Genomic DNA, 22619 nt, shown 5'->3' with positions numbered 1-22619 from the left:
TAACCTGATGTAGTTCCTATTGCTGAGTCATCTGTATGCGAGGTTCCTGCCTGTGTCTGCATTTAAATTATACTGCTTAGTTTTCCCTTTTTCATCTATTATTGTTTAGGAGTGGTAGTGTACACAGAAAACGGAATAATAATAATAATAATAATAATAATAATAATAATAATAATAATAATAATAACTAGAATGTTGCATTTCCAGAAGAAAATTCGTGTGATTACGAAAAGCAAAGAAATATGTTGCTTAAACTATTGCAATACATTGTCAAATAATAAATAAAAGTTTAAGGTAGTTTATGTGGCTGTAGAGTAGGAATTCAAGCTGTAGGAACAGTTTAAGGATGTCCTTAAAAAAACCTCTTCCCTCACTCTAGCTGACTTCACAGACAGTAGCGGTCTGAAGTCCTATGATAATAATAAACTATAATACTTATCAGCATGAAAAGTAATGGCACACTTGGGCATAACATAAGCAACATTTTAGCGTTGGAACCATGTTTCTAGCTATTACCGTTTAAGCAATATGTTGCTTAAATTATTGCAAGAAATTGTCAAATAATATATATACATCTCCGAGCGCTAACAAAGTACCACACAGCAACATGACTTATATACAAGCTATACATGTTAAAATATGAAGTCTAAACGAATTAGTGTGTGCTCTGCTTAAATGTCCGGAGTAATGTTTTACATGCACAGCACCTATGGATAGCCTCAGTTAAATATATATACACTATAATAATAATAATAATAACTAGATTTGTAACGTTAGCATGTAGCTGTGTCAGCAAGGCCTTCTCTGCTGGCCTAAACAGCAGTGATCTGAATCACTGACCTGCATTTTAATATATTTAATATATTTCTATCAATGTGTATTAAATTATTCCAATAGTCTTTTCTCTACATTTCATAGCTTTTCTCTTGGTTGCGCTGCTTCCAGTAGTGTATATTATGATAAGACTATTTATCCAATCATATTTCAGCTAGTGGCTGACATCATGGTTTGCGTGGCCGTAAGGCCTGCAGAATTAAAAGAGCAGGCGCCCATAGATTAAAATAAGTGGCAATGAAACTGTTCCATTAACCAATCAGATTTCAAGTTGGCGTCACTGGGGCCATCTAGCAGGCATATGATTACGTCAGCAATTTCCCGTCCTTTGATTGGATAATTGGAGTAGTCAGAGGCAGTGACCCGCCCATATACAGTGTTTCTATATTCACTGCGTCTCATTTCGGATGCTGCGTCCTCTGGAGATTGCAGTTTGTTGCATACGGCATCAAGAATGTCTTTTTGATAAAAGTAACCATAATAAAATGGACTATTCCTTGTGAGGTGTGAAATACTGTAGACTAATTTCTTCTTTACTTTGTTATTTAATGGTTGATTAGTATCTAATTGATTGAAGAACGCGTTGAAAGACGGGGAGGAGCCAAAGAGCTGCCGTTTTCATCTGAAATTTAAAGGGGACTGGGGATCACCAATTTGTGTGGAGTTTATGGAGAATCACAGAATTTTAGGAGGGCTGAGTAGAAAATGTCAGGGGGTCATAATGATGCTATAGAGGTGGATTAATTCAGGAAGGACACCAGTGAAGGCCTAGGTGTGAAATGCACGGTCCGCCACTGCTTTAAAACATGCCAAGTTTGGTGCATGTCACTCGAAAGCTCTAGGAGGAGTTACTCTTGATAAAATCATTAATCAAGAAGAATAATAATAAGTTTATATAAGAAAACAGAATGTTGGCTTTTTCAAACCAACATAATAATAATAAGCTTAAATAGGAAAACAGTATGTTGGCTTTTTCAAGCCAACATAATAAATAGTGACGATAACAAGAGTGCGATTGCTTATGCAATCGCACTAAAAAAGAGTGACGATAACAAGAGTGTAAGCTTATGAAGAAAACTAATAAAAATAAGAAATAATAAGAACTAATAAGAAAAAACCTAATAAGCTTATGAAGAAAAACAGTATGTTGGCTCTTTCAAGCCAACATAACTAGATTTGTAAAGTTTGTCACGACAAGCTTTGATGTTGGCTTGACGAAGCAAGTAGTCGTAATGTCCGATGGATTTTGGAGGTGAGTAGAGAGATTGGGTGCCAATAATATTAGGTGGAGATAGATAGGGTGCTGATCCGTCTGGAGGCAAGTGGAGAGATAGGGTGCCAATACTTTTGGAGGCAAGTGTATAAGTCACCAGGACACGTCACGCAGTTTCTCACATTATGCTGAGCGTTTTGATATGTCACATGTATGCAGAGGTGGGTAGAGTATCCAAAATCTGTACTTAAGTAAAAGTACAATTACTTATAGAAATATTTACTAAAGTAAAAGTAACAATCTTAATAGTTACTTGAGTAAGAGTAAAAAAGTATCGGATGAAAAAAACTACTCAAGTGGCTAGTTACTAGTTACTTCTGATCTGATTGATATGAAGTGAAAACCCAGAATTTCAAACTAGTGGAGAGCTTTCACACACCTCTCCTTAAAAGTCTCTTTGTTCTGCTTTTATATAACATAGGTTGAAGTGAAGAAGCCTATCTCAGTCCAGTGATGGTCACATCTCAGTCCAGTGATGGTCACATTAACATTACATGACCTGTCATTTGCAATAAAATCTCAAACTCACCCAGGTGTTTTTCTAACAGTTAACTCTGTCTTTATTTTCACATTCACAACACAAACTTGTCAGCATCTGTATTTAAACAAGCTAACAGAGAACAAAAGAGAAGGTGTGTGTGTGTGTGTGTGTGTGCAGAAAGTGTGTGCAGAGAGTGTGATTGTTATTATGTTTGTGTATGAACTTGTGTGTGTTTGTCCTTCAGTATGTGAGTGTTTATTTTGTCATATGTTCTTTCTTGAACAATCAGTTTTACAGAATTTTACTGTGACTGATTTTCTAACTTGATCAGTTCTGCATAAAACTTGTTCACTGGTTTGGTGAATCCTCTGATGAAATAATAATATATGCATATATGCACATTTTATAAATACATGCATTCTTTAGGTAGGATAAAATCAAAAACAATCCAGTTTTTATTTCTATGTATGTTCTACATTTTGTTGAGGTGTCCGTATTTGTGTATAAATGCATGATGTCACAGTATGCTGAAAAATTTATGTAGTTTTGTGGAAAATGGGTGTGAAATTGTCCAGACGTTTAGAATGAACGTTTGCTCATGAACCTGTGTTGTTTGTAGGGTTCACAATATATTGCTTGCACGAGACGGCATATGAGGAAAAACATTCGGCCAGTGTGAGAAATCTGGTATTAAAATAAGGTCAATGTGCTCATAGTTACCAAATGACCATTAATAGTGTTGAAATAGTCCTAACTGTGACCCTTACTGCTCCATGTTTTTTCAGGTTGGAGCTGGAATTCTTGTACGCTGCAATGTCAGTTGGTTTTGGTGAACACAGCATCGCATTATGAAACTATTCTTTTTGACATCTTGGAGTGAAAACAGACTGAACTTGAGGCCATAGGTGATCTGCCTCCATTAACTCACACAGGTCTTCCTCTGCCTCAGCTTCATCATCTTCCTCTAAACGCACTAAATGTAAGCAGGAGATCCGTAACAGCCTCTCGCGAAGCAGCCTCTCCAACGTCTCGCAAAACTTGCGAACAAGCCATATTAACTAATTATTTTAAAAATCTCATAATAATTATTAACATTTGACAGTAATGGAGGAACCCCACCAAATGTAGTGAAGTACAAGTAAAAGTTTTTTCACTAAAAATGTACTTGAGTAAGAGTAAAAGTACACATCTTTAAAAATACTCTAAAAGTACAATTACCCAAAAAAATTACTCAAGTAAATGTAACAAAGTAAATGTAATTCGGCACTACCCACTTCTGCGTGTATGTCGCTCTGATGCAGTAGGAGGAGTTACTCTTGATAATTAATTGTCTAAGAAAAATAATCCTGAGAAGAAAAACAGAATGTTGGCTTTTTCATGCTGACATAATAACTAGAATTTTGCATTTCCCGAAGAAAATGCGTGTGATTGCGAAAAGCAAAGCAATATGTTGCTTAAACTATTGCAATACATTGTCAAATAATATATACAAGCTAAAGTCACAGTTTAAAAAGTTTAAGGTAGTTTATGTAGCTGTAGAGTAAGAATTCAAGCTGTAGGAACAGTTTAAAGATGATGCGTCCATAAAAAAACCTCTTCCCTCACTCTAGCTGACGTCACACACACACACACACAGTAGCGGTCTGAAGTTTGTGAAGAATACATTTAAAAATCCATATAAAATAAACTATAATACTTATCAGCATTAAAAGTAATAGCACACCTAAGCAGCATTTTAGCGTTGGAACCATGTTTCTAGCTATTATTGTTTAAGTGATATGTTGCTTAAACTACTGCAAGAAATTCTGAAATAATAAATAAATACAACCATGAGCAGGTCTCAAACCCCAGGTCTCCTGCATGGGAGGCAAGGACACTAACAAAGTGCCACAAGCAATGGTTACCATCAAGTCAACCTATTAAGATAATATTTATAAGACAGCACATAGCATTACGCTCTGTTACAAATATAAAAGCTATATATGCCTTAACTTTTGCAAAAAAAATGATCGAATAATAAACACAGACTAAAGTTACAGTTAAAATATGAAGTCTAAATGAACCAGCGTCCGCACTCTGCTTAAATGTCAGTTTAAAGATGATACGACTTAAAAAAAAAAAAAAAAACCTCTTCACTCACTCTAGCTGACGTCACACACACACACACACAGACACTAGTGGTCTGAAAGTCCGTAGAAAATACATTTAAAAATCCATATAAAAACTATAATACTTATCAGCATGAAAAGTAATAGCACACCTAAGCAGCATTTTAGCGTTGGAAGTATGTTTATAATGTACTAATATTTGTACTAATACGGGAGGTGGGCACACTAACAAAGTGCCACAAGCAATGAACATTACAAATATAAAAGCTATACACAAACTATTGCAAGAAATCTTCAAATAATAAATACAATCTAATGTCACAGTTAAAATATGAAGTCTAAACGAATTAGCGAGTGCACTTTGCATTTAAGCATAAGTCTGTATGAAACCCAGGAAGTGAAGCATAGCTAAAGTTTAATGTAGTCTGTGTAAGTAGTATTTACCAACACCGCTTTGCCTGCACCACCACTAGCCTCCGTTACATACATAAAAGTTATACATGCTTAAATGATTGCAAAACATTCTCAAATAATAAACACACACTAAAGTTACAGTTAAAATATCTAGTCTAAACGAACTAGCTTGTGCGCTATGCCTAAATGTCTGTACGAAGCCCAGGAAGTGAAGCGTAGCTAAAGTTTAAGGTAGCACACTAATAAATAGTGACAGTCCACAGTCCAGTGACTTCTGTGCCAGTCCCAAGCCCAGATAAATAGAGAGGGTTGCATCAGGAAGGGCATCCGATGTAAAACATTGCCAAATATAACCATGCAAATCGTCAGTACTCTAAATTTCATACTGGATCGGTCGAGGCCCGGGTTAACAACGACCACCATTGGCACCGTTGACCTACAGGGCGCTGGTGGAAATTGGGCTACTGTTGGTCGAAGAAGTAGAGGAGGAAGGAGAGTGTGCAGACAGAGAAAGAAGAGGAAAGGTAAGAGTGTAGGACTGAGAATAGGAACTCTGAATGTTGGTACTATGACAGGGAAAGGTAGAGAGCTGGCTGATATGATGGAGAGAAGGAAGGTGGATATACTGTGTGTACAGGAGACCAGGTGGAAGGGGAGCAAGGCTCGTAGTATAGGAGCAGGATTCAAGCTGTTTTATTATGGTGTGGATAGTAAGAGAAATGGGGTAGGTGTGGTCCTGAAGGAAACGTTTGTGAGGAATGTTCTGGAGGTGATGAGAGTGTCAGACAGGGTGATGAGTCTGAAGTTAGAGGTTGAAGGGGTGATGTTGATTGTTGTTAGTGGTTATGTCCCACAGGTAGGTTGTGAATTAGATGAGGTGATAGAGAGTATTCCCACGGGGGAGAGAGTGGTGATAGGAGCAGATTTTAATGGACATGTTGGTGAGGGGAACACAGGTGATGAGGAGGTGATGGGCAAGTTAAGGAAAGGAACCTTGAAGGACAGATGGTAAGTGGACTTTGCTAAGCAGATGGACATGGCTGTGATTAACACTTATTTTCAGAAGAGGGTGGAGCATAGAGTGACTTACAAGAGTGGAGGTAGGAGCACACAGGTAGACTACATCCTATGTAGAAGAGGCAATCTGAAAGAGATTAGTGCCTGTAAAGTGGTAGTGGGAGAGAGTGTAGCCAGTCAGCATAGGATGATGGTGTGTAGGATGAATTTGATGGTCTGTAAGCAGAGGTCCAAGATAGGGATAGAGAAGAAAACCAAGTGGTGGAAGCTGAAAAAGGAGGAATGTTGTGAGGAATTTGGACAGAAGTTGAGGCAGGCTCTGGGTGGTCAGGTAGTGCTGCCAGATAACTGGGAAACTACAGCAGAAGTGATCAGGGAGACAGGAAGAATGGTGCTGGCTATGTCATCTGGAAGGAGGAAAGAAGATAAGGAGACTTGGTGGTGGAATGAGGAAGTTCAGGATAGTATTCAAAGGAAGAGGTTAGCCAAGAAGAAGTGGGACATGGACAGGACTGAAGAGAATAGACAGGAATACAAGGAATTACAGCACAGAGTGAAGAGGGAGTGTCTAAGGCCAAGCAGAAGGCGTATGATGAGTTGTACACTAGGTTAGACACTAGAGATGGAGAGAAGGACTTGTACAGGTTAGCTAGGCAGAGGGATCGAGATGGGAAGGATGTGCGGCAAGTTAGAGTTATTAAGGATGGAAATGGAAAGGTGCTCACAAGTGAGGAGAGTGTACAGAGGAGATGGAAGGAGAACTTTGAAGAGCTGATGAATGAGAAAAATGAGAGGGAAGAAAGAGTAGAAGGGGTGAACTCTGTGGAACAGGAAGTAGATAAGATTAGAAAGGATAAAGTCAGGAAGGCTTTGAAGAGGATGAAAAGTGGAAAGGCAGTTGGTCCTGACGACATCCCGGTGGAGGTCTGGAAGTGTCTAGGAGAGGCGGCAGTGGAATTTTTAACTAGTTTGTTTAACAGGGTTTTAGAGAGTGAGAAGATGTCTGAGGAATGGAGAAGAAGTGTATTAGTGCTGATCTTTAAGAATAAGGGTGATGTGCAGAGTTGCAGCAACTATAGGGGGATAAAGTTGATGAGCCACACAATGAAGCTATGGGAAAGAGTAGTGGAAGCTAGGTTAAGGAAGGTAGTGGAAATTTGTGAGCAGCAGTATGGCTTCATGCCCAGAAAGAGCACAACAGATGCAATTTGGTCAGAGAGAGCTGCACTGTGTGTTTGTAGACTTGGAGAAAGCGTTTGACAGGGTGCCAAGAGAAGAGCTGTGGTACTGTATGAGGAAGTCAGGAGTAGCAGAGAAGTATGTCAGAGTGGTGCAGGACATGTATGAGAGGAGCAGGACAGTGGTGAGGTGTGCTGTAGGTCAGACAGAGGAGTTCAGAGTGGAGGTGGGACTGCATCAGGGATCGGCTCTGAGCCCCTTCCTGTTTGCTATGGTGATGGACCAGTTATCAGAGGAGGTCAGACAGGAGTCTCCTTGGACAATGATGTTTGCAGATGACATTGTGATCTGTAGTGAGAGCAGGAAGCAGGTGGAGGAAGACCTGGAGAGGTGGAGGTTTGTGCTGGAGAGAAGAGGAATGAAAGTCAGTCGTAGTAAGACTGAGTACATGTGTGTGAATGACAGGGAGGGAAGTGGAACAGTAAGATTACAGGGTGAAGAGGTGAAGAAGGTACAGGAGTTTAAGTACTTGGGGTCAACAGTCCAGAGTAATGGAGAGTGTGGGAAAGAGGTAAAGAAGCGAGTGCAGGCAGGTTGGAATGGGTGGAGAAAGGTGTCGGGAGTTCTGTGTGATAGAAAAATTTCAGCGAGAATCAAGGGGAAGGTGATACAGGACAGTGGTGAGACCAGCCATGCTGTATGATTTACAGACAGTATCACTGAGACAGAGACAGGAGTCAGAGCTGGAGGTAGCAGAGCTGAAGATGTTGAGGTTCTCTTTGGGAGTGACACGGTTGGACAGGATTAGGAACGAGTACATCAGAGGGACAGCTCATGTTGGACGTTTGGGGGACAAAGTTAGAGAGGACAGGTTAAGATGTTTTGGACATGTCCAGAGGAGGGAGAGTGAGGATATTGGTAGCAGAATGTTGGACATGGAGCTGCCAGGCAGGAGGCAAAGAGGAAGGCCAAAGAGGAGGTACATGGATGTAATAAATGAGGATATGAAGCTAGTGGGTGCAAGTGTTGAGGATGCAGAAGATAGGGATAGGTGGAGAGAGATTGAGCTGTCAGGTCAGTGTGGAGCTGGAGTCAGATTTTAGTAGTGAGTACAGTAGAATTTTTATTCCACATTGTTTTGGTGACCCCGACGTGATATCAAAGAAAACGAGATTGGCGCAGAGAGAACAGCAGAGCCCCAGACCCGGGACCTGAGGCTGCGGCCACCGCCCACGGACCAGACACGGGATCCAACTAGGACAGAGGTAAGGCAGAAGCCTGTTTAACCGAATTTCTGCATTAGTTGTGTGTGGTCTGGGGAGGCGGAGGCGCTCGGCCCAGGGTCGGATCAGCTCTGCTCCAACCTATTGAGGCAGAGAGGCAGAGTGAGTGTAAGTTAAAATCACATAGTGACATGATAAATTGCATGTTTTGTGTTGAAAAGACTAGATGATGTCAGATGTGTAAAGGCCTGAATGTGTAAAGGCCTGTATGATCAAAAGTCCTGGTGGGTTCCAGGTGGTATGAGAGAAATTCCTGTGAAAAAGACCTTATTTGGACGCAAATGGAGCGTTTAGTAGCAGAATAGTAAGTTCTGTGAACGTGAACACCGTCACTGGAAAAAGAAAAATAAGTGCCAAGTAGCAGGTGATAAAAGAGAAGAGTAAAATTCCTGGATCCGGGTGGTAGTGAAAGGAAATAAGAGAGGAAAAGAGAAATATAGTGAAAAATCCTGGATCTAGGTGTAAGAGAAATAAGAGATAAAGAGAATATAAAGAGAAAAAGTGCTGAATAGAAAAGTCCTGGATCCAGGCGGTAGGAAAATAAAGAAAAACAAAGAATAAGGAGAGAGGCCTGCTGTCGGCCTTAGTCTGTTGTCTGTCCTGATTGTATTGCATGCAGTGTGTGGGTGTGTTGAGTGCGAGGGGCTGTGTGAGTGTGAGTGCATGAGGAAAATAAATGGCGATTGGATGTGCGCACTGTAAATAGCACTGTATTAACCTTTTGTCTACTAACACTATTACTGTGAGAGTATAGGAAAACCAGTGTGTACATGCATGCACATTGATATGGGGTGTGATATATGAAACAGGTGGGGATGATAGAGCTGAAGTCGAAAAGAAACTGCAACAGAGTGGGAAAATAAGGCAGAAGTCTTTGTGAGAGTAAAGGAATCACTGTGCATGGATGTAATTATACTAAGGTTTGATATATATGTTTTAGAGGTGCACTACGTGAGAAATGAAGGGAAAGTAAGGGTAGTGATGGTGTGGACTAGAATAGCCTTTAGAATAAATCTTATAGTGAAGCGGGCGTCCACATACCGTAAGTGAGGACCTAGTGCCAAGTGTGAGCTAATGTTTCACCTCGATTTGTTGTGCGCTCATTGAATTGGAAGAATACGTGTATCTGTCGCAAGTATAATTGTTCCACCCTCTACTGACGTGAAAGTGTGGTTTGACATCCATGGGGTCCATGTGAAGATGTAGCACACTGTAGGAAACTACTGCTCCTGAATGGTGGAAGTGTTTGTATCCGCCTACACGGGACGACACCGTGTGAGTGCTTACTTCACCGTTCCGGAGGAACTAAGTGAGGAAATTCCCAATATTATCACAGAAAGAGCAAAAACTCACGGATTAGAGCTAAGTCTTAGCAGTCCACTACCATTCAAGCGAATTGGCTATAGGTTTCCAAATAGGTTTGAAAGGGAGTTCGTGGAGGCAGCACTAGAGTTGTTGAGGAAGGAAGCAGGGAAACTCCTGGTTAGGGTCAATTTAATGTGGCCTATGACCCCAAGAGGTCCTCAATACACGGAAGTTTGGATTAGCATGTGGAAGTTGGGGCAGGATCGTAGGTTGTGGAAGTGTTTCATTGCAGGAAGTTTAACAGTAGACCCTCAGGTGATGATGAAGAATTAAAAAGAACAAGGGGGTGTGTGTGTGGAAAAAGATTGAGTGCTTTCTGGAGTGGTGGAGAGGTGTGTGTATGGGGGGGGGCATTGTGCCAAGAAAGAGTGAGTAAGAGCGGAGACCTCCCCGCTAGAAGGAGGAATTTCACACAGAACAAGTGAGGGAAAAGAGTTGTACATATGAACAGGCTGAGGAGTTCAGCGGCTAGAGACATGGTTTGTGGATTTGGGACGAAATCAAAAGTGGCTGAAAGCAGGTTTAGAGAGGGATGGATATTGTGCAATCAGCAGAAGGGAATACTCAGAAAAAATCCACCTAAAACTTGGTTCTGCAGTTTATTGGGCCACTCAGTGAATTGTAAAAAGTGTGACCCAGATAATACAACATTACCTTTATTGAAGTATTGAACTATTATACTGACACCATATACTGCATGCACACTACTGTTTTCTTCAGCTGTATGGCCTTTCGCCAAGACTTAGAGAACAAGGGGAATACGCACACACTTCTGGGATGAGCGAACATATAAAGATAGAGAAGGAGTAGAGCACTGGCAGCCAGAGGATTTGATTAGGGATAAATTGTGGGCCCTGACAAAGTTTGACGGGCTGTACACTTTACAAAGAACTTTCCCTGACTTAGACTGGTACGAAGCCTTGAGGAAGATTTGGAGGCCCAAGTTGTTGAGTCCTATATTGAGAGCACTAGTTGACGCTCCTGAGCCCAGCAGTGTAGCCATCCCCATATTTGACTTTATCAGTGACCCATATAAGGAGGATGACAAACCCCTGGCAGAGTTATTCCAGCCCAGACCAGGCCAGTACAATTATTGTTCGGGATTGACAGCAACTGTGACAGTAGAACCGCGACTCGTACATTGGGAAAAAGGTTTTGCAACAGTGCTGATTGATAAGATCAATGCGCTCGGTGAGAAGATAAGAAAGAATCCAGTAAGGCCGAGCTTGACAGTGAAACAAATCAGCGTCGCACTGACGTGGTCAGAAGGCAACAGGAATCCAGGAGAGAGAAGTAGCGCATACAGGGCACAGCAGGGGTGCATCATGAGTGAAGGGAGGAGACAGCCTACACCAGTTGACATTATAATAGCGCAACACAAACCTGACGAGAAGTATGTCAGGAAGTGTATGAGAAAATGGCATGACAGGACTCTGGGGACATGGCAGTGGCCGGTGGAAGGAACATTTGATGAAAAGGCCTGCTCAGAAGTGAGAGAAATGCTGAGACACTGGAAGCCAAGCAAAGATGATGAGAAATCCAGAGGAAAGAAGTATAGGCGATTAGAGATTCTGGAATGGTTCATGAGAGAAGGGAAGAAGGTCAGAGAAGTGGAAGAAGCGGTGAAACAAGCGATAAAGAAGGAAGAAGAGCGGAGTAGAGAGGAGAAAGAAATAGAAAGACCACCGCCGATCTACTGTCCACCACCTAACTACAACGAGCCAGTGGTGGGCAGGGAACAAGTGGGAGTGTATCCAACCTTAACGGACTGCTATACAGACTGGACAGGATGGGAAGATGTGGAGATATCAGTAGAAAACCCAATTAAAGGAAAAATTAGAAGGAGCAAAGAAACAGGGGGAAATCACAGTGAAAATGAGGAAGAAGGGGAGGCAGAGGAGATACTGCAAAGAGCAAAGAAAGAGAGTGAAGAGTATTTGCAAAAGGGAAAAGAATTCACACACTCAACACCAGTGGGGGACAGTGCTGAGAGATATACCTCAACGTGTGCGAGTGGGCCTACAGCGCCCCCTACACTCCTGGGAGAATGGGAAAAAGATGAACCAATGAGTGAGAAACAAGGTGTATATAATCAATCCCGAATGGAAAAGACAACAGGGCCACCGGAAAAACAACCATGTGCTGAATACTGGCAAGAAGATCCAGAGAGACAGGTTAGAGGAATACTGTACATAGAGCCAAGGGAAGATGCAATAAAGAGACAGAGGGACACCAGAGAGCAGAAGGTGAGGGATAGTGTTCGTAATTTCACGCAGCAGCTGGAAGACTTAGAAGAGCGTCTACAAAATTCAGTTACAGCGTTGGAGGAGCAGCTGGAACGGGAGCGCACGCGACCAAGAACCTTAAGGGACAAGAAGTCACTAAAAGCACCGCAGAGATATGGGTTTGATGACGAGGAAGAGGTTCAAATGAATCCCCTGGTGACAAAAGGAAGAGATGTGCAATATGTTCCATGGACATTTATGGATATGGTAGGATTAAGCTCACAGCTACCGGAGATGTGTAATGGAGGACAGAGGTGGATTACAAAGTTTGAAGAAAAGACAGCAGGACATACCTTGTCGATAGGAGATGTGAAGGCCATATTAGCCCAAACAATAGGGAAAGCAAAGACAGCTGAAATACTGGATGAAGCTGGACTAAAAGGAGTAATGGACCTACCAGGCTGGGATGCTGTAGCACTGGGGACATGGAGAAATAGGTTGTGGAATGAAATAAGGAAAACCTACCCCACGAAAATGGACCCAGGACAACTGGAACACATGATTCTGAAGGAAGATGAAAATGTGGTAAAATTCATTCATGATTATCAGAATAAATGGAAGAAAGAGACGGGTGGAACATGGGATGAGACGGACACAAGTAAGGGACTGTTTAAATTAATGCTGAAGAAATGTCTACCAGAACAAGTCCAAACCTCATTGGATGAGGTGGTTGGTCTAAACTCCATGCCTTGGGATACATACAAAGCACATGTGATACATTATGTGGAACAATACAGAAAGAAACAAAAGGATGAGAAAACAGCCTCAGAGGCCCTACTGACACAGCTATACAAAACACAGCTTGGCGAGTTGACAAGAGCTAGACAGAAAGAAAAGGAGAGAGAAAAAGCAGGAAAAATACAAGCCGCAGTGGTTATCCCAGCAGGCCAAGAACCTGTACAGAATAACCAAATGCTGCCGCAACAAGGACAAACACCACAACAACCGCAAATGATGCCACAACCGCAGGTGGCAGCACCAAACTCACAGCATCCACAAAATAGCCAGGTGTACCCAATGGCCAACCCATCAATGTCCACATTGGCGGTGTTCAAGGAAGATTTAGAGGACGCCCAATTAGAGGTCGGTGGCAAGGGAGAAGGCAGCCGTGGGAACGATTTGGATCACCACCGCAAGGATATGCGCCACAGAGCCCTGGAGGGCCCCAAGGACTGAGTTACCCCCCAATCCTCAGTACCAGCAGCCTCAACAACCACTAGAGTGCTGGGGCTGTGGAGGGAGTGGACACATGAGAAGAGACTGCCCACATATGTATCAGCCCCAGAAAGGTCTGGGACTGGGGCCCGCACCAAATTGGAGTTGAAGCGGCCCTGAGAAGCCAGAGGGGGAGAATATGCAGTATGCCACTACACTGCATCCGCAACAGGAACCAACTGTCATGGTAACACTCAATAATGAGCGTCCTTTTCCATTCATGATCGACACAGGTGCCACATATTCATGCATAGGGCGCGAAGGCTCGTATCTCCCTCTCGCTCGGAAGACCATCAAAACAACAGGCTTCTCAGGGATCTCACAGATCTTACATTTCACAGAGCCTCAGATACTAACATTAGAAGACACCACTATTGTGGCACCGCTTTTGTACTCACCCTCTACACCAGTCAATTTATTGGGGCGAGATCTTTTGTGTAAATTTAAGGCCAGAATTCAGTGCAGTCCTACAGGCCTCTGGGTAACATTCCCAGACAGAACCACAGCAGAACAATATCTCTTGGCTGGGACGCAGGCAGACACAGAGTGTAGCACAGTGTATTGGCTACAGAAATTATCTCCCACAAGTAATAGTGATGCTTTTCAAGCACCACTAATAATAAGTATGAGGAATAGTAATAGTAATGCTTTGCATAGCAAGCAAAATGTGAGTGGTGCTTGCCAATGCAAAACTCGTCTCCGAGCTTGTGGAGGACAATAACACGCACTTCCCCTCATTGTGCTGAGCGTTTTGATATGTCACGTGTATGTTGCAGTAATTTTGTGATTTCCCATAATTCCGGGGTTACATGTAATCACACTAATAATAATAAATAGTGATGATAACAAGATTTCAAAAGCAATCACACTAATAATAAATAGTGAAATGTGTATGATTGCAAAAAAGCGATATGTTGCTTAAAGTATTGCAAGACATTGTCAAATAATATATATATATATAGTTTCTTGACTCTTGCTTTTCGTGACTTAGCTCTCCTTGTTCTTCATTAGTTTAGAAATAGATACAAACTGGTTATATGTTGGTTTTCCTAATCTGATTTACAGTTTGCAGTATATGTATGTGGAAAAGAAAACATGTTGTTAGTCTATGTAATGTGAATATATTTCATATGTGGGTGGAAATCACTGTTCTTGGCAAATGGCTGATTGCTTTTGTTTTTATTCCAACATCTAATATATTCTTTAGACTACTTTGTTACAAATGAACATTTAATGTCATTTGAAGTATTGAAGAAAATGTTGCTACTTTAATTTTTACAATTATTTATAACTAGAAAATTGTGTTTATTTTACAGAAAACAATAACTGAGCGTGAATTAGCAGAAGATGGATCAACTTGTGAAGAAAAGAAAAAGCTCCGAATGACAAAAGCAGAGCAACTGTTGATCAGAATGAATCTTAATGAAAAGTACAACCAAAAAATTAACCCATCAGATGTTCTTCAAATAATGTCACACTCATTACACTGGAAGGAGCCTTGTCCAGAGAAGGACTTGGTGGAAACATTTTTACAAAGGATACTAATGATGGACTACAGAGCAAGGTACATTACATCTGGGGAAGACTCCAGAAGTTCTGAACACATTCACTTAAACACAGGATATGAAGGAGACAATGATGACTTTGCTGATTTTTTGTCAAAGAAGACAACATCCTTTGAAAATGAAACCGATAAATGTCCTGTTCACCCCATGGATGTCCAGATGGCGGTGTTCCACTGCTCTGATAATTTCCTAAAGCAGCTAATAGTGATTAAGCTAGCTCAGTGTCAGTACGCTCTGCCTCTGCTGGTGCCCAATCCCTTCACCGGAGAGATCGAGTTTCCTCTCTGGACTTTTCGCCAAATCAGAAAAAGTTGGAAGACCACTGTTCTTCTTCAAACCCAGAACAGTCAAACCCAGACCAGTCAAACCCAGGCCATGTCTGAAGCTGAAACTCCAATGGTGGCTTTCTTCAGACTCGGCTCTGTATCTTCATCCAAGTCTCAGCTGATGAACAGCATGATCAGTGAGAAACATCACACATTCTTCCACAGACATTGTCCAGGAAGCAGCAAGAACCGGCTCCTAATGGATGGAGTGGTAGAGATTGCTTGGTTTTGTCCATCAGGGAAAGAAACTGATTATTTCTTTGACTGTGTGGCATTCTGTAATCTCCATGGTGATGCAGTAACTAATAAACAGCAACTGGAAATCCTGACTGAAATGTCCTCAGTGAATGTTGTACTTTTATCTAATCCTGAAAAAGCAGCATATAATAAGACACTACAGAAGCTCTACAAAGACTCCAAACCACTGATCTGTCTACTTTCTGATGATGAATCAGGTGTCAGTGTATCTAGAAATGATAAATACAGAATTGGTCTTAAAGACAGAAATCAGTCAGATGTAGCCAAGAACCTCAGAACAACCATTAAAGAGTGTCTTTCAAAGTCATCATCAACTTTCAGACTTGAAGATCTGAACAAACCTGAAGCTATTACAAAAGATGAAGATGACCCTGAATGTAAGAGAGGGAAAGAAGCTGCAGTGAAGATCATGAGCCTGTTAAAGGGAAATGAAGTTTCCAAATTAAAGGAAAGATTTCTGCCCTGTCAGGGGAAGTTATGGCACGACTGGTGTGAGATGAACAAAAACCTGCATCGACTTTATGGGGACAACTTAGAAAAACAAAAGTCTGAGAAACAACGAAAAATGAAGCAAATCCGTGAAGAGCAGCATGAACACAGACTCTCTGGTCTTATGGAACAGTTCATCTCCTCACTGGATCATCAAGGAGAAAATGAAAGATTATTCTATTTAAAGTGGGTTGGGATTCTCCTGGACAAGCTCACCTCAGATGATCTTTCAGAACTTCATGACAAGTACAATGAAAAGTGGAATGCAGTTTTAGACCTGAAGAAGAAACATGATAAATCAGATCAAATGAAGAAGGAACAAAAAAAACTGGAGGAAATTTCAGAAAAACTGAATGCAGCAACGTTTGGTTTGGAACACATCCTCAGAGAGATGGGTCAAATATACGAGTCTTTTATTTCTGTACAAACACTCAAAGAACGATCTAAAACAAATACCGTGACCTCTCTTCCCAAACTTGCGGCAGAACTCATGACATCTGGTCATCCACTGGAGCTGATGGATGGAGATGCTGCTCATGTTCCTCTGATCTGGGTTTCAGCAGTTGTAGATGAACTTGTGAAGATACTGGGAGATCAGAGAGTGTTTGTTCTGTCAGTTTTGGGGATTCAGAGCTCTGGGAAATCCACCATGCTCAATGCCATGTTTGGACTCCAGTTTGCTGTCAGTGCTGGAAGGTGCACCAGAGGAGCCTTCATGCAGCTGGTCAGAGTGTCAGAGGAAATGAAGGATGAGCTGAAGTTTGACTACATTCTAGTTGTAGATACTGAAGGACTTCGAGCACTTGAACTAGCAGGAAAATCCACTCAACATCATGACAATGAACTCGCTACATTCGTTGTTGGTCTTGGAAACCTGACCTTGATCAACATCTTTGGAGAGAACCCTGCTGAGATGCAGGACATCCTTCAGATTGTTGTTCAGGCCTTTCTGAGGATGAAGAAGGTCAGACTGAATCCCAGCTGTTTGTTTGTCCATCAAAATGTTGGAGACATCACTGCAGGAGAAAAAAACAAGGAAGGAAGGAGACGTCTACAGGAAAAACTGGATGAAATGACCAAGCTAGCAGCTAAAGAAGAAGACAGTGAAGCTGAGTGTTTCAGTGATGTTATTAAATTCAACATAGAAGATGATGTATATTACTTTGCACAGTTCTGGGAGGGCAGTCCACCAATGGCACCACCAAACCCTTCATATAGCAGAAATGTCCAGGATCTAAAGAGAGCCATTTTCAACAAAGCTACTCTGTCTAGTGGTCTCACTCTCTCACAGTTTAAATCACACTTTAGTGACCTTTGGAATGCATTAATCAATGAGAACTTTGTGTTTAGCTTCAAAAACACACTGGAGATAGCAGTGTACAGAAAACTGGAGAATGAGTTTGGAAAATGGACCTGGACCCTCAGAAGTGCCATGTTAACAATTGAAGAAAATCTTTACAACCGAATTGAAAATGATAAGCTAAAAAAAATTGAAGAAAATTATCTTCATTCTACCATGAAAAAGACCAAAGAGGAAGTGGACAAATCAGTGAAGAGATACTTTGAAGAGGACAAAGACAAAGACATTTTAATTCAGTGGAGAGCGAGATGTGAAATGAAAATCACAGAACTTTATAAAGACCTCATCAATAACACCAAACAAAATGTGAATGAAGTTCTACAACTGCAACAGACACGAGAAACTTTTGAGCTACAAACCACACAAAAAGAATACGAGACAAAACTGTTCAATCTGAGCAAAGACCTTGCTCTGAAACTCAAAAGTAAAACCACTGATGAAGAAGTCCTTAAAAATGAATTTGACAAATTGTGGGACAGATGGGTCAGTGAGATGACACGAGACACACCTCCAGAGAGAACTTTTAATTTTTGGGATGATGCTGTAAAGATCTTGTCTTTGGGTAATGAACTAGCTTCTGTGTCTGAACGGAAATCTCTGCAGGACTACAGACAAATAGACAGACGGCCAGATTATTACCCTTACATTATAAAACTCAGTAAAACTAAATTTATTTTTTTTAACAGAATAAATAAACATTCATTTAAAGACAATGATTCTGTAAGAACTCTGGCCATAAATGTGATCAGAGAAACTGAGGGATTAATCAAGAAGATATGTACTAAAATCACAAAACTGGGGTACAAAGAAAGCTATATACAGGAAATAACAGACCAGGTCAAGAAGAGAGTTGAACATCATCAGAGTGAGAAACAGCAAATTAAGCTCAACAAGGAGTTCACTCTGGATCTCTGTCTTCATGTGTGTGAACGTATGAATCAGAGATTTACTGACAGCCATAAACAATTCAGGGATGCAAATGATCCAAGAGTTTATCTGTCCAAGAAGAAACCACAGTATTACAGTGTCTTTAAAAACTACTGCAGAGGAGCAACAACAACAAAAGTGTTTGGTGAACTGATCTGCAGAAACCTGAGAGAATCCATCCTGCAAGCAGTTTATAATAAAACTGCCATAGATTTGGCATCACAGATCAGATCCAACATGCCAGAGTTTAATGGTAACAGATCAAACCTTGAGAAACACATCCTGCAATGTCTTGCAGAAGTGGAGGACTTTAAGAAGTACATAGAGTACATTCATAATCCCAGACAGCACTTTGAACACTTCATTACAGAGAAGGTTAATAAGTACATTACTGAGCAGAAGAACATGGTTCTGAACCTTTTTAAAGGAAATCTAAAAGAGAAAGAGCAGACAGTAAGAAATGCTGTTCACACTGTAACTGAAGAGGTCAAGACCAGCTGTGGTGATGCTCACATGTGGCTGAGAAGTTTCACCAGATCATTAACAGAGGAACTGAGCTTAAAAAAAGTATCCTTCACTGATCATAAAGACATTAAAGACTTTGATTTTCTACATCAGTGTGTTAGTGATGGTCTTACTGACATGATGTCAGAGCTAAACAAAAGCTTTAAATTTGTTAAAGACATCAAAATGGAGAAGTTCAGGAAGAAACCAGATGAGATTCTGATTGAACAGCTCTGTAAATGCTGCTGGGTTCAGTGTCCATTCTGTAAAGCCATCTGTACCAACACAATAGAGAATCATGATGGAGATCACAGTGTCCCCTTTCACAGGGTAAATGGTGTCAGTGGGATGAAATACAGAGGTACAACAAATCTCTGCTCTGATTTCTGCACAACAAATGTGCAAAGTAATAAGTCATTCTACCCACATCATGATACAGACGTGTCTGTTCCTTACAAATCATACAGAACAGCAGGAGGAATTTATGCGACCTGGAGCATTACTCCTGATAATTCACCGCTCATGTACTGGAAATGGTTTGTGTGCAGATTTAAGACAGAGCTGGAAAAGTACTATAAGAAAACATTTGAGGGTTATGGTGAGATCCCCAGAGACTGGAGAAGGTTCACTAAAACACAAGCTATTGAGAGTTTGGATGAATATATCTGATGAAAGACACAACTCTTCTAAACAGAACCTTGAAGAAACATCAACTTAATCATGAAGTAGTTATAAATAGAGAAACTCAGTCTGTAATAGAGACAACAGAAGTAAATAAAATATTATCAGGACACATATATTACAAATATACACAAAATAATCATTTTATATACACACAGTTTTATCTTGTTCATTTTCTGCTTCCTGACAACATTTAAAAATAAATGAAATTATATCAGTGAAAATATTAATCCTAGAATGTGTTTGATTATGATCAGATTTTCTTTGTTTTAATTTGAGGTTGTAATAATAAACAATATTGTAAAATATTTTATGTCTCTGTGCTTCAGAAAGACTTGATTTATTCATCAGAGGAGTGGAACAAATCTGCTGTGTGAGGTGAGAGGCAGAGTACAAAAAGAGAATACATGAGAAGACAATCAGACAAAACCAAACAGGGAAAACTGTGAAATAGAAAAGTTAGTCAGAAACACATTAGGGCATTGGCAAAGAATACAACAGCTTGATATGCACCATAAACTGACCATTCTTCATGCAGAAGCGAGCGTGAGTTAAATATCCATAAGCCAAGAAGTGACAGATGATACCAGGCGTGATCAATATTCAGGTGAGGACTCCCTCTGGTAGTAGGATAGGTGATGCATAGGGTGAGATGTTACAAGGAGTGGAACATAGAGAGAAAGACCCTGACTCAGATTTTTATTCTTGTATTTAAAAATTACATCTGGTATAAACTGTTTATAAAATTAGTCTAGATTAATTAAAATAAAGAGACGGTACACAATCATATACACAATTAAAGAATACAAGTTCAGAAATACTTTGTCAAACAAAGGTAAAAAAAATCAAAGGTTAAAAAAACCTGAAAAAAGTGCATTTGAATTCATGGCTGTGTGACTGCATCAATGGTAAATAACGTCTCTGGTTATGTAAGTAACCCGATTCCCTGAGAAAGGGAATGAGACCCTGCATCAAAAAAAAATTCAACCTAAGCTTCAAACACCTTATGTGGGCAAGCATCTCCGTGCCATGCCACCAATTCTTTCTACTGAGCTAGGATGAGTCAGTTATTGGGCACTCTTACTTCCCGAATCACCAGAGGTGGCAAGGTTGGCAGAAATGCCATCTGAGACTGTAGAGAGAGGTTGGATTGGTGTACCCCAATGGGGCCTGCCCTCAAAGGCCTGCTCTTGCAAGCATTAGGGCTTCTTTGTAGCCACCCATGAGGAAGGGGTCATGGTCCTCAGATCTAACCTCCATTTAGACGGATGAGTTTTAGTGCACTGCCCAGCCCCCCTGTGTCTATGGTGAATAGGAGGAGTGGCACAAGCAACCAGACTGGCCTTCTGCTTCTTGTGCTGATTTGGGTAAGTTAAATTTAAATGTTAAAATTTAAATGTAATTTAAATTTAAACAGGCTGGAACAGGAAGCTAGTGCCGTCCGTTCTAAGTTTGATGACCACTTCCTGTTCTTCGGGCCGCACGTACCCCTCACGCAGACAGCTGGCATTTTCTTTTGGACCTCCATGTTGAGGTATCAAGGTCCTGGAAGTACTCATATTCGGCACACCTTTTTTCTCCCACCTCCAGCATTTTGGGGGTTGGTAGAGCCCACCCTCCCGTTTTCCCCTCATAAATCTACACAAGATTGACACCTCTTTCAGACAGCCTGGCAACATGGAAACGTTTGCCAGGTGTCTTTTAGTGGGTCCGAGATACCATAGGGTAAGGGTACAGGATCCAGTCCGCCACCCGTCCTCTTCCATTTCAGGCAGTGTTGCCCACAATTGTTGGCACCCACCAAACTACGTTCCTCCAAGAGGAACTTCTCTCTCTACTGAGAAAAGGGGCCATAGAACATGTGCCCCTTCCAGATCGAGACTCTGGTTTTTACAGAAGTCCTAGGAGAGACGGGGGCCTGCATCCAATTTTGGGCCTGCGAGCTCTGAACTCTGCCCTAAAAACGTTCAGGTTCAAGATGCTCACTATGAACTGATCGCGTCATAGATCAATTTATTTATTTATTTATTTATTTTTTTGTATAGCGCTTTTAACAGAGATCATTGTCTCAAAGCAGCTTTACATGAGAAATGACATAAGGAAACAACAAACATATAAACAGACAAACAGACAGACAGTTCTAAATGTTATCCCAAGTGAGCAAGCCTGAGGTGACTGAGGCTACTGTGGCAAGGAAAAACTCCCTTAGATGGTAAGAGGAAGAAACCTTGAGAGGAACCAGGCTCAAAAGGGAACCCATCCTCATTTGGGTGACAATTGTGTGATGCAGATACAGCATGTTGATAATGTTATGTAAGTCAATAAGGAGGTTGTTGTCCATGGCGCTGCTTGAATATCCGAATCCTCACAAGCAGAACCCGGCTGGAGCTGGTCCATCTCCGGATGCCACTGGAGCCGGCACAGTCTCTGTATGCCTCAGGATGGGTAGAAGAAGGGAAACAATGGAACAGCATTAGCGTAGCTGCTGTTCATAATATTAGCAGTACTAGATGATAATGTGCATTTAATCAGATGTACTGGAGCACAAGGTTATGGGATGTGTTAGATGTATGCCAGGATAAAGAGATAAGTCTTTAGTCTACATTTAAACTGGGAGACTGTGTCTGAGCCTCGAACACTGTCAGGAAGACTATTCCAAAGTTTTGGAGCTAAATACGAAAACGCTCTACCCCTTTTTGTGGACTTTGATATTCTGGGAATTACTAGAAGTCCGGAATTTTGCGATCTTAAAGAGCGTGGTGGATTGTAACGTGTTAGAAGACTGGAGAGATAGGTGGGAGCTAAACCATTTAGAGCCTTGTACGTGAGTAGAGCTAATTTATAGTCAATTCTAAACTTAACAGGTAGCCAGTACAGGGATGATAATATTGGGGTTATATGATCATATTTTCTTGATCTGGTAAGAACTCTGGTGGCTGCATTCTGGACTAACTGTAGCTTGTTTATTGAAGATGCAGGACAAACACCTAGTAATGCATTACAGTAGTCCAGTCTGGAGGTCAGGAATGCATGAACTAGTTTTTCTGCATCAGAT

General features: G+C 41.1%; 1 protein-coding gene across 1 annotated transcript in view; it reads left to right on the top strand.

The window, feature by feature from the left end:
• Positions 1 to 19766, top strand: part of LOC131362584 (interferon-induced very large GTPase 1-like) — a 58200-nt gene extending 38434 nt beyond the window's left edge. The window contains exon 5 of the mRNA XM_058404699.1: positions 14771 to 19766. Within this exon, the coding sequence (XP_058260682.1) occupies positions 14771 to 19552 (4782 nt within the window). The 3' untranslated portion in view covers positions 19553 to 19766. The remainder of the gene's footprint in view (positions 1 to 14770) is intronic.
• The last annotated feature ends 2853 nt before the right edge of the window (positions 19767 to 22619 follow it).

Source organism: Hemibagrus wyckioides, linkage group LG12 (assembly GCF_019097595.1).
Source record: "Hemibagrus wyckioides isolate EC202008001 linkage group LG12, SWU_Hwy_1.0, whole genome shotgun sequence".
Taxonomy (NCBI): domain Eukaryota; kingdom Metazoa; phylum Chordata; class Actinopteri; order Siluriformes; family Bagridae; genus Hemibagrus; species Hemibagrus wyckioides.
The sequence above is the reverse complement of the archived record's forward strand: the minus strand, read 5'-3'. Positions and strand labels throughout refer to the sequence as shown.